At 37.9% G+C, this 17,616-nt stretch overlaps 1 protein-coding gene and 2 long non-coding RNA genes across 7 annotated transcripts in view; 2 read left to right on the forward strand and 1 right to left on the reverse strand.

Moving 5' to 3' along the window:
* Positions 1-7,620, forward strand: part of LOC147871887 (structural maintenance of chromosomes protein 6-like) — a 30,922-nt gene extending 23,302 nt beyond the window's left edge. Inside the window, exons 10-14 of one of the 2 annotated variants that reach the window (XR_015538163.1) lie at positions 1,749-1,909; positions 3,416-3,560; positions 4,635-4,695; positions 6,022-6,167; positions 7,405-7,620. Coding sequence is in view for 1 of the 2 variants with exons in the window: in XM_087359875.1 (XP_087216001.1) it covers positions 1,749-1,793 (45 nt within the window). In the remaining variant the exon portion in view is untranslated. Of the gene's footprint in view, positions 1-1,748; positions 2,715-3,415; positions 3,561-4,634; positions 4,696-6,021; positions 6,168-7,404 lie in introns of those variants that run through there. The other variant, XM_087359875.1, reaches the window with a different exon arrangement.
* Positions 1-17,292, forward strand: part of LOC147871886 (uncharacterized) — a 42,380-nt gene extending 25,088 nt beyond the window's left edge. For 2 of the 4 annotated variants that reach the window (XR_015538174.1, XR_015538175.1), the window contains exons 3-4: positions 12,107-12,222; positions 12,698-13,117. This is a non-coding gene — a long non-coding RNA (uncharacterized LOC147871886). Of the gene's footprint in view, positions 1-11,386; positions 11,451-12,106; positions 12,223-12,697; positions 13,118-13,150; positions 13,960-14,971 lie in introns of those variants that run through there. The other 2 variants (XR_015538177.1, XR_015538176.1) reach the window with 2 other exon arrangements.
* LOC147871888 (uncharacterized) lies at positions 12,727-15,966 on the reverse strand. The gene is made up of 2 exons (XR_015538188.1): positions 15,840-15,966; positions 12,727-13,052 (listed from the first exon to the last, which is right to left on the reverse strand). It is a non-coding gene; the product is annotated as an uncharacterized LOC147871888 (long non-coding RNA).
* Positions 17,293-17,616: the final 324 nt, after the last annotated feature.

Consider the following 17,616-nt stretch of genomic DNA (forward strand, 5'->3'; position numbering starts at 1 on the left):
CTCCACAGCTATTGCAGTACCCTCCAGAATACCAGAGTGACCAAGAAACCGACTGTAGTTCCTCCCAATAGGAGGCCCATCAGGTGGTCTGTGAATTTCTGTAGTTCACCTACTCCTTGTTCTCTCCCTTGAGATTAAAGATGATATGCGTATGACATGATAAAGATGGTTCTGAGACACCATCCATTTATCTCACATGGATTAAAATCTATTATTTCCTGCATTCTATTGCTGAGGAAGGTGAACCTTTCTCCTTGATTTAATATTTGTAAATTTTTGTATTCTGGGTATTCCAGTAGTGCTCTAGGATTGGTGACCAAACTTCTCTATGTTACTTGTTGTGATTAATAAGGCCATTTGCCTTTCCCTGCAGTAGTTAATTATGTCTGCCAACATAGACAGCAGCAGTTTGATTGAGTCACAGAGCAAGTATGCAGAACACCCTTGCCATTGGTGTTGAGTCAGGTATATAAATGGATCTTCCTATAGAAGTACAGTAAATATCATGGCTGCTGTGTCAGAGATATACTTGTATGCTCTGCAGTCAATTTCTCACTGAGTTTATGAGTGCCCAGTTTGCTGTGATGCTAGTTAATCTGTAGGAAGGACAGCCCCATTCTCAGATAACTAAGAAGGAGCCACCGACCCCCTTTGTCCATGCCTCTGAACAGCATAAATACCATCATCATACACTCTCAAAGCTAGGTGAGTGGACCCCTTTTTGGGGAACTTGTCTGTGCCTATCCTCAGACTTGAATTCTGCTGCCGTAATCTCATAAACGACCGCCACAGTGGTCTAGTGGTCAGAACACTAGCCTTGTAATCCTGGGGTCCCGGGTTCAATTCCCGGTGGTGCTCAGATTTATAACTTGTGTTGGGCAAGACCGTGGTCTAGGCAACACGGAGTTTTCCTCCGTGGCATCCCAACAATTACTCCATTCACACACAGAAGAAGGCAATGGCAAACCACTTCTGGATCATCTGCCAAGAACGTATATGAACAGGTCCCAGTCCGAGAAAAGGATGGAAGGATCCTGTTCATATGGACCTGTCGTCAGACAGAACACTAATAATAATAATAAAAAAAATCTCATAAACATGGTAGCCATCTGCACTGGTTTCCCAGGGATCTATGCCACAAATTTTTCTGAGTTCTGAAATTGATCCAGTCTTCACAACTCTCAGTCTGACTCTCTCCCAGTGACTTACCCGTGAAATTACGCCTCAGAGCCATTCCTTAGCTCATTCAAGAACACACATAAGTGTGCTGCTGCTCAAGATAGTTAGGTGTCATGCCTTTCTCTTCAGGAAACACATCAGTTTCCCTCTCCGCACTCTACACCGTCGACCGTGAACTTCCACAGTGATGCCCATGTCCTGATGACCACCATACCTGAGCATAGCCGGTGGATCCATGGCTGCTGACAGCTGGATATCTCCGGCTTCCCTCTGCAATTTACTGACTTGAACAGCAGAGCCCCCATCATTGGTCCCAGGCTGAATCAGCAACAGAGTTTTTCAGTCAACCTTCTTGAGGAAACCTTTCCTCTTTCTGCCCCTCTTATAATGCAAGCCAGCCTGATTATTCTTCTTGATGGTCAGGTTCGAGATACCTGTTTTAGCCAGACCCTTCACCAGAGCTCATAAGAGATTTTGCCACTTCTCTGCACGGGGAGAGGATAACCATGTTTACAAATTTGAGAACCCTGATAGGTTGTTTTAATGGCATGCATTATTATGTTTTGCAGAAGTCCAGCTCGAGTTCCAGAGATTCCGATCCCCATCGAACTTAGAGCCCCGGCTTGCAAGGGCTTTGAAAGAACTGAGAGTCGTGGAGGAGGCAACTTGCCTGTTAGAACTTGCTTCTGATGATCCAGAAGGGATTGAAGGATAACTTAAGCGTTGCACGGTATGAAAACAGAAAATTGTGATACAGAGCACAATCATGAGCTGATCTATATTATTATGGACATAATTATCCAGGACACTTAGTTTACATACATCAGTGTGTTTGTTGAAATTCATAGAGAAGCGAGGGGGACATTAATTTAAGTACCGTAATAATTCAGAGCAAGAAGATGGCTGACCGTCGGAGATGTTGCGAATGTGTAGTCTGGTAGATATTGACCAGTGTTTCAGAGGAGCATGCTGCCTTCATTATCATACTTATTACACTGATGATGAAGGTAGCAAACTCATGTACGTATTGCGAGAACATAAAATCTCAACTCAGAGCAGTTTCCTTTCTTGTGATGAAAACTGCGGATAAGAACAGGCACATTAGTGCTGTTCCATATATTCATTGAGTTCTTTTTAACGTTTTGTGACTTGCTAATTTTTATAGTGAGATGTGGTTTGCACCCCATCTCACTTTATTTCATTCATAGCAATAATTTGAGCTGCTTAATGCTAGACGAAGTTAGTACCACGACGTGTTGAAACAACAGAAGACTCGATTACTATCTCATCTTCTGATGCAATTGTACGCAGGCCACCACCATGTAAGATTAAATATTAAGATAAATTTAAAAGATACCTGAAAAAGTATAAACAATATTAATACGAGTACGTACACCCCCATTTGATTCATTCAGAATTTAAGGTGCGTACTTAAAAAAGTTTACCACACATATTATAATAGTTTCACTATGTTTTAATATAATTTGTAATATACAGCTGACTTTCAAAACGCTATGAAGTTGACTCAGCACAAATATGTTTCCAGTATATTTTTTAAACAGATTATTTTGAACCCAGATATAGTATAATGATTTTTATTTATAGTTACAGATGTAATTATCAGACGTAATTTTTACTCAAGGGAGATTTAAGAGTATTTCCTTTGCTTCATCATAAAGCAGCATTTAGTAAAAAGAAGTTTCTACGGACACAAGCAAAGCTTTAAAAATGCCAGCCCAGTTTTTAAAAAATTTGAACATGTTTCATAATTATCACAGATACTTTGAAATGTAATCTGAGGACAGGAATGTTGGGTTGAATTCCCCTTGTATCGTCACAGATAAAAACGTGAAAATTTTTAAAGCACTGTTACATACTGCAATTTGTATTTTGAGTCTTCTGATTCCAAGTTGCACCAACATAACTGCTATAAATTGGCTCTGATTAATCAGAGTTCAATTGGAGAGGGCATCCACATGCACCGAAGAAACGTATCGATCAGTAACAAACAAAAACTTCGCCAAATTATCTTTATCAGATGAACAAGAAATTGTAGTAGGAATTCAAATTAAATTATAACCTATAATAACCTTAATTAAAGCAATTAATTGTAGCACATATGAACTAAAACAAGGAAGGTTAAAAGAATCAGGCCAATTGAGGAGGGCATTTAAACACAAATTACTTACCTTACGTACATTTATGCCAGCCGCTCTCGTCTAAAACTTCTTTGCAGATTATAGCAAACACCGGTCAATGATTGACGATAGAAGACGGATTACCAACCACAGATCGTATATCAATTGCGAAGTGCTCATCCTGCCATCTATGAACAATGTAGATACAACATAATGATGCAGAGATGCCAGTAGATGGACGAGGTATTTAACAGAGTCACCAAAGATAAAACTGTTTGTGTTACATTCACATGATTGAATGCTTTGTTGGGGGGGGGGGGGGGGCAATAGTTTTTGGGTTTCGATTACTGCATGAAACATTACCGTAAAATGTGAACTGCCATGGAGCAAATGTTTGATGGATATGGTCCCACAAGTAAAGGAATAGGACTTCTTTCAAAAATGGCTTGCACTATATTAATTTCATAATTATAATTTCTCAGACACCTGCAATCTATGTTCCTTCCTTAGAGAGAGAGACAACGGGCAAAATTATTGTTTTGTATATATTGATCTTTAGTTTCTCAGAAATCAGACGGGAAGTCGAAATATTTCGAACTGAAAATTGTCGAGCATTTCCAGAATATAGTCGCCTCCTGATTTCCTCATATCATTCCGATTTATTATCGTTGCTCCCAAATATTTAAAATTTGTCACGCTTTTAATGGAATGGAATCAAAGAGCAGGATAAAACCACATCTTACATATTTTTCATTTACACTGACTGTGAAAATGCTCCTGTACCGTCTATAACATGATCTTGTGTCATTTTGCCTCTCATTTATCTTTCTGACATCAAAATAAAACAATAAAATATGCAGGTCTGTTATTTCTCCTACCCAATTTAGGGATTCCCCTGTTGTTCCGCTCTGTTCGTTTCTTTGAGCAACAGAAATGCCTGAAGGATTTCTAAATTTACTTCCACTGATGGAACAATCTGAATGACAAATAAGAAAACAATTTCATATATACACGTCACGTAACAGATATTAATAACCAGTGAAACTATTTTACATCTGCACCTCTTACTGCTCTTATTTCAAATAATTCATTTAACGTACATACACGAGGCGAATTTGTTATCTTCAGATCTAATACCAGGGCTAGGAAAAATCAGTTGAAAGATTTACTATAAATAAGAAAGTAAATCAAAATGTTTCTCATTTATGGTGGCATAGAAGAGAAATTTACTGTCATGTCGGTCAATCTCATCTTAATTTCCGCTTTGAAAATTCAATTTTGTTTTCCAAAATGCAAGATTGTGGTCTGTGTTTTCAGAGGAAGTGATCCTTGCTGAGGAAAGGGCCACAGAAGAGGGAAAAATTGCACTTAATTGAAGGTGAGTTAAAAACAAATGCATGTTGCATTAGTTTTGGTTTTGTTATTATGAAAAAATAAATATTGTAGATAGGTGATTTTCTTTCGAAACACTTCGCAACAACAAAAAATTGTTTGCGTATTAACCTGAGTATCTTAGGTTCTCCTTACTTCCACAAATCGTATATCTTATATGTCAACAGTGTTACGCCTGTTAATACGAAACGAGATTGATTCTTATTTTGATTGACGAATTTTAAGTTTGTCATCTTACTTAAGTATTTGGGTTTGAGTTAAAACAAATTGGACCTGTGCACATATCTAATTATCACTTTAATATGAGTTTGTTTACATTTTGAATATGTTCCTTATAAATACTGTATGGCGTGATCTGAAAACCATTTCTCTTTTAATAAGACCAGTGAAAGTATACATTTGTTACGATATATTTCATTTGTTTCACCATCGACAATTATATCGAAGTTACAGAACGTTACTCCACAAGAAAATATGATGTGTTTATTTCTGGTAGTTGTTTGAAGATGATACAGAATGAAATTTGAAAGGTTTCAACAAGTCAGATCTCTACCCCTTCTGCCATGTGCCATTGGCGTCAGTTCCTTTGTTACTCCAGAAGGGTTGGTGAAGTCTCTCAGGCTTACCCTGTTATATTCTTTTGGGGGGTATTCCAAGAAATGTGTCTACAATTTCACAGTTGTCATCAGAATTTACTGAAATGAAGGAACAGATATGTAGTATTTGTGCAGACATTTGAATATGTATCCTGTCACTAGAGGTGCCCACGTATGGGAACAATTTCAAATTTTCATGTTCCAGAAATTTAAATAAAATTAGTATTTCTCAAGAGAATGGCATAGCAGGTGCAATTGGACTTTGTATAGAGAACTTGCCAGATGAAATGAAATGCTACTATCAGGACTTTGCTCTCTTTGTTGAGGACGTGAATATCAAACCTGAGGTTAAGTCATTATTCTTTAATTGATATACATTTTGTTTATTGTCATTAACATGTAATTTTCAGACTGAATTTTGAACTTGATTTAAAGCTGTTTTATATTTAAGTATATCAGGTGTGACAGATTATAAGATTCTACTGCATTTCTTGTCATTAAGAGTTAAAATATATATATATGAATAATTGCTGCTGCGTCTTGTTACAGTATTGTAGTTTATTTATTAACTACAATTTAAATTGCATTATAATAATTAAATCAATTTGAATTTTGGTTGATTTGAATAACAGTATACGCTTACAGACACAAATTAGTGATCCGTAAACGTGGATTTAATCGTGTTTGTTCATTTTACAAATTTATACTTATTGCAGGTGCTGGGAAATCTTTGGCCACGAAATAAATATGACGAGTGAGTTTATTAAGAAATCGCTTGCAGTGTCCGAGCGGAATGAGTATGGGATCCATGACTTACTTTTATACTACGTAAAACGTGAGCTGTCAGATAAAGAAAAAGAAGGTTTGTAAATTACACTGGCACTTTTACATGCGTATTCTTAAATCTACTGAATTTGAATCGCCGTGAATATGAGGAATAGACACATTGAAGGTAGGATTCAGCTCGACACGTAGCAGATGGATTTTAAGGGAAAAAAAATATAACTGGATTTAAATTCTGCATGCTACCCTATAATTCCAGGCATTTACTTAAGACTACAGACACATTTGGTTATTCCTACCCATCACTTTCACACACAGAATGAACATAATTCGCTGGGACGATACGCTACAGACTTGTTTATAATTAATAATCTTCATTGATAGAAAGGGGATCTGGGGTAGCTGAGTCAGTATAGACTTGATCCCCAACATGGACAAAGGGTTTTTCCTCCTCCGAGGGCAGCCTGCCCCTATCTAGTGTCGAGGTTAACGCCAAGTGCCTACATGGCGTGTAGTGGGACATAAGAATGATAATAATACAAAAATAAAAGTTGCTTATTTAAACATGGACTTTCATGCTTTTTACTATCGATACTTATTTTCATAACTCATTCAATTAAATCAGTCGAAGCGGTATAATTTTTAGATAATATTTCCATAAAGACTAATTAATTACAGAATGTATTCTGGCCAGAGAACAATAATTTTGATTTGTTCATTAAATTTCTTCTATTCTACCTGAGCATTTGTGGGTATCTAAGGTTATGTTTGTCCCTAAAGTTTGGGACTGAAAAAATGTAGTCCGACTGATATTACGCAGTGATGAGCCTGGCCACTATTAAAAAAATTGTTGCCTGCTCGCAGTAAGTCGAGAAAAGTTTGTAATAAATTCTGTGAAATATAAATTGTTTCGCACTAAGATATATTTCATATTCATGTAAGCAGTTTGATATACTTGATTACTTTTTATACTTGGATGAAGTATTTTAGATTATTTCTCTTATCACGGAAGCGTACCGTGCTTATTTTAAAGTGTTAATTATTTTAGTGAAATATATTCAGTTGTCAATACTCCTTAATGGAAATTGGAAAAGCGATGATTATAATAACAGAATTAAAATCCGTATGTAGACGACAGTATGATTGTTTATTGCACAGCTCGGATCATTGTAAACCCTCTCGGCTCTTGTATTTTTTCCTTTTCATTTGTATTTTAAGTTACAAATCAATAGAACTGGATGAGACAGTGTCATATTTGGTAGCTGGGGAAAAAACTGGTAACAAATTTAATAGATAAAAAGATGTTATCTTTCCAGGATGAACATCTCACATCGGTGCTACAAGACTTTGAACAGCGGCTTAGATTTACACGAGTACCAACATACAGATATTGTTCAGTGTGGATTGCAGGAACATAGAAATAGTCACGTTTACAAGAAAGCATTGAAGATAGCTAAGGAACGGACTAATTTAGTATTTAAAATCGCTGACTTGTTCCGTAGGTACGTTTGATATTAAAATTTTTGCTCTAACCACCTCTTTTCCCTACAAATTCAAGTTCCTTTGCGTGTGTGAAAGGGTTCCATGTCGAAGCAGGCAAGACTCTCCCCCGCCATAAGCCGCTTCTAGCGGGGAGAGCTGCATAGTGGCGGCTCTCGCCTGAAAGGGTCCAATGCGTTTTGCTGGGATTTCTATCTCTAGCAGTCACTTCAGCTCACGTGTGAAAGGGCTATGCCGGCCGGAGCTTCGGCTCATGGTAGGGTCACCCAAGCCGGACAGGTCTAAGAGCGATACCCTGGTCCTCCAGGTTGGGGCTTGGGGTTATAACAACCCCACCCCGGAAAACGATTACTGTTAGGATACTCTCAAAAGAGCCTCGGATGGATCATTTTGGTAATGGACCCTGGCAAACGTTCACGGACTCGGAAGCGAACCGCGACACTGACCGTGGCCAAATGATGACGGAGGCGCTGAAGTATGGGATGGACGTGGCAGGGTTTCGAGCCTTTAGGAGACAGAATGTGCAAGATAAGGCTCGAAGGACACTTCAGAAACTTGTCCTTTGTTTGGAAGGTACCAAGTATGGGAGTGGTCAATCAGATTGATCATGTCCTGGTGTCGAGAAGGCATTCCTCTTCTGGGCCAGGCGCTGGGAGGGCAGAGAAAGATTAGTCTCTGGGGAGTTAGAAGTTTGGATTCCTCGGCACCGCTCCCCACTAAAGGTCACCCCACCGCGCTGAAACCTTTAGCCAAGGGCCCCGGTTCCCAGCCGGGACCCGCTCCCTCGACACACGTAGCATCTAGGCGCAGCTCTCCCGGAGACAAGTCCGTTTCTCTCAGTGGAACGTCAGCTGACAACCACTGCTCGCACCCAAGTGGACAAACAGTTTTAAGTTTCCTATCATCAGCATGTTTTATGTTCTTATGAACATCATTCTGACTCCCTGTGTTTCAAAGGAATCTCTGTTTTAATGATTCAGATCAATGTACTATATCTCTTCTGACATTATGGTACTAGAACACAGAAACAATGTATTTCAAGTGCTCTGATTAACCAACACAATTATCAAACCTTAAAGAGCCTCGAAAGCTTGAAATGTTGAATGAAAAATATGGGAAACCTAATATACCTTAGGAGCTTTGACATTAAGGATCAGAGAAAAGTGTACAAGCCCATACACAGAAACTGGTTTATTGAACAATACAAACTTCTATAAATCACTTACAATTTATGGCTACTGAACGTGCTGATAGACTCCCATTAATATTTTTCCCCGAAATTCACACAAAACAGATCTATCATGTATTTTAAAACTTTAAATATATATTCTCGATTCTCGTAAGAAACTGTAATTAACTACCGATCTCTTTTTAACTGTGAAGTGTTGTCTTTCATTCCTGGTACAGACTGCGTTCTTGAATATTATTTCGACAAATTTTGGGCTTCAAACTGTTCGGGGTTTCCATCGAGCAGGAAATAATAATTCAAGAACCATCTGACACGGCAGATTCTCTACCCGGATCAGGGCATGAACATCATCCTCACGTATTATTGAATCTCGAACACGCTGCTCCCGCGTAACTGGTTTATCTTGCAGTCAAAGTCATTAAAGTCGAATATAAAAAATAAAATAATTAATTAAAATAAACCGAGGTCTGAATTTCTCTTATTTGTAAGCATCTGTAATCTTAGCTAGAGAATTAAGCACGTGTGTGGATGAAGCCAAAAAGTATCGTCCACATACACAGAGCTGAAAGATGTATCTGTCCATCGTACAAGATTATATCCTGTCACATACAGATTAAGATCGGAGTACAGGTAAATAACAGAAGAGTTTGGACACCATGTGGGCTTGGGCTCACAGTTCTTCAGACCTGCGGATAGAAGCAACAGATCCTCCGAAACATTGGTATCTACCAACAAGCCCCAGAGGCTTGACAACCCAACTCCGTCAGAACCCCAAATCCCACAAAGTTTATTTTTATGTTTAAGGCTTTGACCGGGATGTTCTTTTGTTAAATCTTATGTGGTACCGCCTGATTCGACTTCTAATGGTTAAGTGAAGTGTTTTCTTCGCGGTACGGTCTGGATTCGTAAATAATATTCAGACGATCTTCGGCTTCAAAGGGTTAACCAGCTGATTTTCGTAATGGTGAGGTGAAGTGTTTTCTTCGCGGTACGGACTGGATTCGTAAATAATATTCAGACGATCTTCGGCTTCAAAGGGTTAAAGTGAGAATCATATGATATCCATAAATACAAAATTAAGATAGTTATTATTAAAGCAGATGGTATATACATTTACCACTGGGATTTAAAGAGTTGAGAAGGGCTGAAAGTTTATTGTAATCATTTAGAAACAGCAAAAATATTAACATGAAATTAAACTAATCGGATTCGTTGCTTATTCTTAATTCACGTAACTGCTCAGATTACACAGCATAGAGTAGCAACAAAATTACTCGAGTCAGGATGGAATTAATTCCGGTGAAAATTAACATTTCTATGTCAATGAAACCAATAAATGATAAATCATTCGTACAAACAAATTGAACCGCGTGTGTTAAGATCAAGTATAGACGCTAATATAGATATCCAGGGCGAGGTTAAATTATGTTGACCTGAATCTCATCGCCTTGATGATGGAGGCAGCCATCTTGATCTTTTTCGTAAACTAAGATCAAACAACGCACATGGACTCTTGAGAGTTGAAGCGCTGATTTTCCCATTTTTAGATTCTGTCACGGGGACGTATTTTCCTTCTCTCCGGCTCGAGTTCGATTCTCGTCATATTTTAATATCACGCATCCTCTGTTAGGCTGTCATATGAATTATCTTCCTTCTCATGCAACGAAGGGAGTGAAGTCGTATCTGGTACATGGCTGAGGAGGGGGGTGGGTTACAAAATCCTTTCGCTTGGTTTCCACGTCTCTTGGCTGCTAAGCTTCTATAAAAGAGTTTTCGTAGTGCGAAAGCGGCGTACGTCTGATAAGATAGTGTAATTGCGTCATATTGTGAATATTATATTAATAATTTGTTTTAATCCGTCTGTATTTTATTTATTTAGTGTTCTGTCTGACGACAGGTCCATATGAACAGGATCCTTTTCTCGGACTGGGACCTGTTCATATACGTTCTTGGCAGATGATCCAGAAGTGGTTTGCCATTGCCTTCTTCTGTGTGTGAATGGAGTAATTGTTGGGATGCCACGGAGGAAAACTCCGTGTTGCCTAGACCACGGCTTTGCCCAACACAAGTTATAAATTCGGGCACCGCAATTGTAATTGCATAAGCACCGTATTTGGTTGTCAAGAACATAAATTACATCATGAGTCTACTTTAGTGGTTCCTTATGAATCTGGTGTTCTTCTCATAATATAAGAACTGCTGTAAAGTGGTTTGCTGTACACAGAGATTAACATATACATTTCGTAACAGTCGAGAAAAGCATACAATTGAAAGAAGAAATACCTGGACTGTGGAGCAGGTTTGGGAGGGAGTAGATTTTCTTCAGACATTCCATTAGAAAGTCTTTCGTACAGGTTACAGTACCTCGTGATTGTTTACGAACTTCTATACTCTGTACTCTATGCCCATTTTGCATTGAGCAATTGAGTTTGTAAATTGTGTGTTCTACGTTGTTGGTTTGAAACGTAAGGCGAAATATGTCGACTAAAAGAAAGCCCGAGTCCCAAGTACGTCCTTTGTATGTTAATGCTGTTATCTTACACTAGCTATAAGTTAGAATAATATTGGTTTTTCGGAAATATTCGATCCTAACCTCACTTCTTTATCAGGGGAGCCGGTCAGGAGGTTGGGCGATCGTGTATTATGTTGGAGTATAAAGGAAAGAAGATTATGGTATGCACAGTTTGATTTGTGAGCAATATTTAAGTTTATATCGTGATGTGTAATCTGAATTTCTCGTATAACCTTGTTTATAAAAATTTTTCGTAGATTAACTGTGCACGACGGCTTTAAGTGGAAATTTTCCTCGTGCTCGCTTCCATGCAATATTCCAGCTAGAATTTTATTTCTTGTTCTTGTAACCTTAATGAATCGTAAATGAAACAAAATATATCCCTTAAAATAGATTAATGTTATGTTTTCTCCGACCTAGCATTTGTTTTAAAAGTCTTTTTGAGATTTCTAAAGTGTGTGTATTTGATTCGAGTGTCTCAAGCTGTGAAACTTAGGGTTCAATGAAAGACTGGGAATTCCTTGATGACTGTCAAGAACTCTGCTGCATGGAGTCTGTTATTAAGATTTTTCTGTTATGTTTTGAATGAATTAGTGTTGCATCAAAAATCAATCCTGTTTCTTATAGCTCGACTGTGGTATTCACCGGTGATTGTCTGGAATGGATGCTTTACCATTTGTGGATCTTGTTGAGGGCAGATGAGATAGATTTGTCACTTATGTCATAGTACGTTGTAAAATTGTTTTTTATACCTGATTAATTTCGCAGTTTTGGAACAACTTTCTTAGTGCTAAAAACTGTGACTTTTTTTTTGCAGTTTTCATCTTGACCACTGTGGTGCTTTGCCCTGATTCCTGCAGAAAACAAGTTTCAAGGGACTCGTGCACCAGAAGCTATTTATTGGTGGCTTCTGTCAGATTACGTCAACGTCAGGTAATATTGTCACTCATTTGCTAGTTTACATTGTTCTGTCAGTGGTGGGCTGGGAAATTATAACACTTTTCCCATCGTACGTAACATCTCCTAATCCCTTCGGTATAAGACGACCGTTTTCAGTTGACAATTACTGACTCCTTCAGTAAGGCACACAATACCACTCGCTGCTATTAACTATCACTGAATACAGAAATTAAAAAGTCACAAAAGAAATTCTCACTTAGCCTATATACAAATGTTGTTGCTGAGGATAAAACGAAATGAAACATCATTTGATGATTCCTGGACTAAGCTAACTACTCATATTTAGTAGGCAAAGAGGATTGGAAGAGCATGCCAAATAAGCTGAGATGAATATATTAGTTTCATAGTTCTAAAGAACTTACAGAACTTTCACTGAAACCCTTAAAGCTGTTTATTTTTGCCAATCTTTTTTTTTTTTCCAAATATATCTTCTGTTTTGTGTGAACAGGTAAGACGTTACTCCAGTATCGGAACATATTCTCTGCACGAGTTGACATTTATTCAGAATCTCAGGGCAGGAAAATATCTTACATGTCATAGGATTTAGGATACTATGTACTACGTATGCACTGATCATTCATCACACATAAGAACAGTCTCAATGATATATACTTTGATGTCTCTTCATATGACCCCTCTGAGTGAAATGATTTACTGCACACATTACATGCATATGGACTCTCTCCACTGTGCGTGACTTGATGTGTCCTGAGACCACCATTTTGACGAAATGATTTTTTGCACACATTACATGCATATGGACTCTCTCCACTGTGTAAAGGTTGATGTTCACTCAGAGGACTCTGTTAAAGAAATGAGAAAAAATTTCTGGATGAACATAACATGAAGAGGAGAAAGAATGTGTCTGAAACCAAGGTGATAATTATGTTTTTTTGGATAGCTCAGTCAGTATAGTGACTAGCTACGGGCTGGACGACCGGGGTTCGATCCCCGACGGGGGCAGAGGATTTTTCCTCTAGCCTCTGGGGTCCACCCAGCCTCCTCTACAATGGGTACCGGGGGTCCTTTCCCGGAGGTAAAGCCGACCGGAGCGTGATGCTGACCACACACCCCCCATCTAGTGCCGAGGTCAAGGAAGAGAGGAGCTATACCGTCTCTCCACCCAAGCGCCTACATGGCGTATAGTGGGACAAACTTTACTTTACTTACCAAACCCCATCACATGACCAGAATTTAGTGGAAGGTGTGTTTTATAAATATTGCAAGAATCATGGGCCTCCATATTAGTTTAAACTGTTAATTCTGTGTGGTACATGAAGAATTTACATAACATGAATGCTAGGTTATAAAATTATCGAGATATTGTAAATGTGCTAATGCATTTAGTTTGTCAGGTCTGAGTTCAATATGCATCGGTTGGACTCCTGAATGACAGCCTGGTAGGAACAAGGTTCAGGGGCATTGTGTCTCCAGTGCATGGAAGACTTGCAAATGTCACTTATGCCACATCTTCCCAGATTCTTATTCCATGCCGTAATGTCCAAATTGAAGTTCTCTTGACCCAGTCAGATTTTGTTAGAAAAACTGGCACACAAGAAGTTAAATTAATTTGTGTGTGGGAACTTAAGTATCAGGAAGTGAGGTTATGCAGTTGTCTTGATGGATTTTGACTAACAGCATATAGTGTTGCTACTCTTGTTAATATATTTTCACAAAATCAGCTTAAATAAACATAACTGCCTTTTCAGATGTTTTGCTGTGTAATCTGGTAGAAGTTTACCAGCATTTCAGAGTCTTAAAACCTTGTATTGAAATATAAAATAATACATACAAACAAAACTGTTTACACTTAAAGGGACACTAATCCCAAACGTGCCTCAACCTCAAGAGATCATCATCGAGTATTTAGCCCACGCACCGTTAAAGTTCACAGGCACAGACAACGCAACTACGGCTCGCGGTGGACCAACGACAACAATTACCAGGGAAAACCAAAATAAATACAGTTACACAGATTTACAACTGAAACATGATACAAACAACTTGGAAATAATTTCTCCCTTCAATATACCTCCACTATACAAAATTACAATAAAGGCTTACTAGCAAAAACTGTACATCATAACTTTAATCCCAGTTATGTAGACCCCCCCCCCCCCACAATATATGATGGCGTGTCACTCCACGCCAGCCACCCACAAAGAGGCTGCTTGCAGCAACGCAACCATTAACAACCCCATCCTGTAAGATGGTCCACCAGGACCAGGCAAAGGAATGTCAAGCCATCGAAAGAGGAAATTACAGGACAGTAAAGGATTGACCATCTGGTCAGTTGTAACTCAAAGTTGATGGAAAGGCCACTAGAGGGCTACCTCATACAGACAGACAGTCCTCATTCCAGTGGAAAGACTAAACCACACGGTTCATCATCCTAGGCAAGATTCACTGTAAGTGCAGTCTGGTAACTCAGCTTACCCTAATATCAGTGTCACTTACTGCAGATCCATTTTAAGAATCTATGAATGTTGGCAGATCGAACTTCATAACTTTGTTACGCTATGTACCTACACAGCAGGATAGAGTTATCATTACTGTTCTGGGTCTATAACAGGACAACTGATGATTCTCTAAGCAATGATGACAGTAGCAGACTGATGATACAATCTGGACATTGTGTGTTGTCTGAATTATATTTGATATAAACAATGTTTTGAATATTGGTTCTGTTCCCATCTACCGGTTGTCATTATTATACTTACAGATGTTAGTCTTCTGCAGACCCAAGATTTCCAACAGGTATTGAAGAAATGGGTGTCGATCAGTCTACTGTCCTGAAAACTATGTTCAGTGGCAGGATGTGCTATCAAAACAATGCTTAACCCTTTAAAGCCCATTTGTAACTACATGCGCCACCTACTTTAACAAACAGCAATTATTTCCTTACCCTAACCTAACTTAACCTAACCTAACCTAACTTAATCTAACCTAACTTAACCTAACCTAAACTAACCTAACCTAACTTAATCTAACCTAACTTAACCTAACCTAACTTAACCTAACTAACCTAACTTAACCTAACCTAACTTAACCTAACCTAATCTAACTAACCTAACCTAACCTAACCAGCTGATCTTTGTAATGTTGAAGAGTTGTGCTTTCTTTGTGGTACGGAATGAATTCTTCAAAATTATTCAGATGAGCTTTGGTTTCAAAGGGTTAATGGAGGGGATGAAGAAACACAATGTTCTTGTGGTTATAACACTGTTTAAAACATTTCATAATCTACTTAATATTTAATTACTTTCCTAAATTAAAGACTGATTGAAACTAGTACTCTATAAGCAATGTGCAACAAAACATAATCCACTGAACACATTTTGGAAAGCACTCTTCAAAATCTATTCACCAGAAGTGGGTCATTTCCTCTGGATGGACAGACAGAACAACAGATGAAAAACTCAATAGTGTGTTTGAAGATGGCCGTCTTCTGGGTTGTAGCACCGTGTAATCTGACAGGTTACCAACTCATCGCCCTGACGACGGAGGCAGCAAGGAGCTCTGAAACGCTGGTAAACTTCTACCAGACTACACGGTGCTACAACCTAGAAGACAGTCATCATCAGACTCACCTCTGTGAAAAACTCAGATCCTACAAAAGTGACTTTGTGTACTTGTAAAAAATGTTCTCGGCAGTGAAAATAAGACAACCTGTGTTACTGGCACAGAGTGTTTCTCAACTTATATATCTGTGACATCCTCTGTATTTATACCGACGACCTGATTTCCATCGTGACACGTCTCACTATCTGAACCAGGTATATCTTTCGGTGAATCTGTGCAGTTCTGTAGAACAACCACACATGTATCAGTCAATGCTATTCCCTCCCATTACATGAGATGGAACAGACATTCTTTACGACTATGTCCGATTGTTATCACTTAGTAGGTGAAGATAATCAATAGACTATTCACTTCGAACCTGTGATCCAGTTCAGAGCACAAAACTGCAACATTATTAAGCTGAAGAAAAGCTGTTTCATTGTAACCATTTCATGCAAATGAAAGCTAACAGCAATGCTTGCTTCCGGTTCAAAATTCTTTACAGAAAATGTCGATGGTATGTAAACCTCGTCAGTGTTGATACCAATGGGATCTTCTTCACTCAGAACATCCATATTATTTTCTACTTTGATAATATCAATTTCTTGCTGTAAAATTATGAATTAAACATAATTCTGTTAGATAGCACATTTCTTGTGCACCAAACACACAAAACAGGAGAGAGTCTTTACACTGGAAGATTCCAGACTGAAACTTGCAAACTTCTGATATCATAATTTCAGGACTTCAGAATTAGAACACTGCATGCCTGGAAATTTATACTAATTATTTTCAGGACATAAACTCTTATCATGTTGTGAACCTTTATGAAATTCATTAACCTTCCATTGCTCAACTGCACTAATGCCAAGGTACACAGCCTCATATACCAGCATCTTACATTTAATCCCCATATATGGACATTTTTCTTTAAACCATTACATTTTCATCCAAGCTCTACGTTTGAACACTTCGTATAAGATACTAATTAATTCAGACTGGACACAGTTTAAATTAATTATGTTCGTTCCGTAAGGCACAATCAAGAAATGTGGCAGAGTATATTTTTATTGACTATATTGTGGCGTACCTTAATGCTATTCTATTTGTATGAAATTATTGTAATGGCAGAATTGTACTTAAGCCATGTGAACATCATCAAAGTGACATGCAAGTTATAGGGACTTAGATTAAGCACAGTAATTCCTATAATAATAATAATTTATTTACATTTCATGGATCCATAAGACAGTCAGATGAAGATAGATGTGGAAAAAGTCACAATAAAAATAATAATAATACAATATATATTATAAAGTAAAATTCGTACTATTATATAAATTTCACATAATACAAAACAAAGTATTCACCTAGAGAAATGATAAGCTAACAAATAGATCTACACATTACGCACAAGATGTTGAAACACTGAAGAAGACATCAAATGTTGGATCTTGAATAAATTTACAGTGAAACTGGGAATGTGCACTAACCACACAACTGTTTGAAACATAGCTGTCTAAATTTAAGACTTTGAATTAATTATTCGGTTTTGTCCGTCTAATCACAATTATATTTAAAATTTACAAATAAGATAATTAAAATATCATTTTATGTTCCACATCGAATAATCGATTTACATTTGGAACATTTTTACAACATGTTTCGGTTTCATCGAACCATCTTCAGGTGTAAAATTATATCGAAATTGTAATTGAGTTTTAAGTTTGTCGATGTAATTTCACACCTGAAGATGGTTCGATGAAACCGAAACATGTTGTAAATAAGATAATTAAAATATCATTT

The sequence above is a fragment of the Zootermopsis nevadensis genome, unplaced genomic scaffold (genome assembly GCF_977971745.1).
Source record: "Zootermopsis nevadensis isolate Lab colony 2312 unplaced genomic scaffold, Znev_1.0 Znev_ptg000037l, whole genome shotgun sequence".
Classification (NCBI taxonomy): domain Eukaryota; kingdom Metazoa; phylum Arthropoda; class Insecta; order Blattodea; family Termopsidae; genus Zootermopsis; species Zootermopsis nevadensis.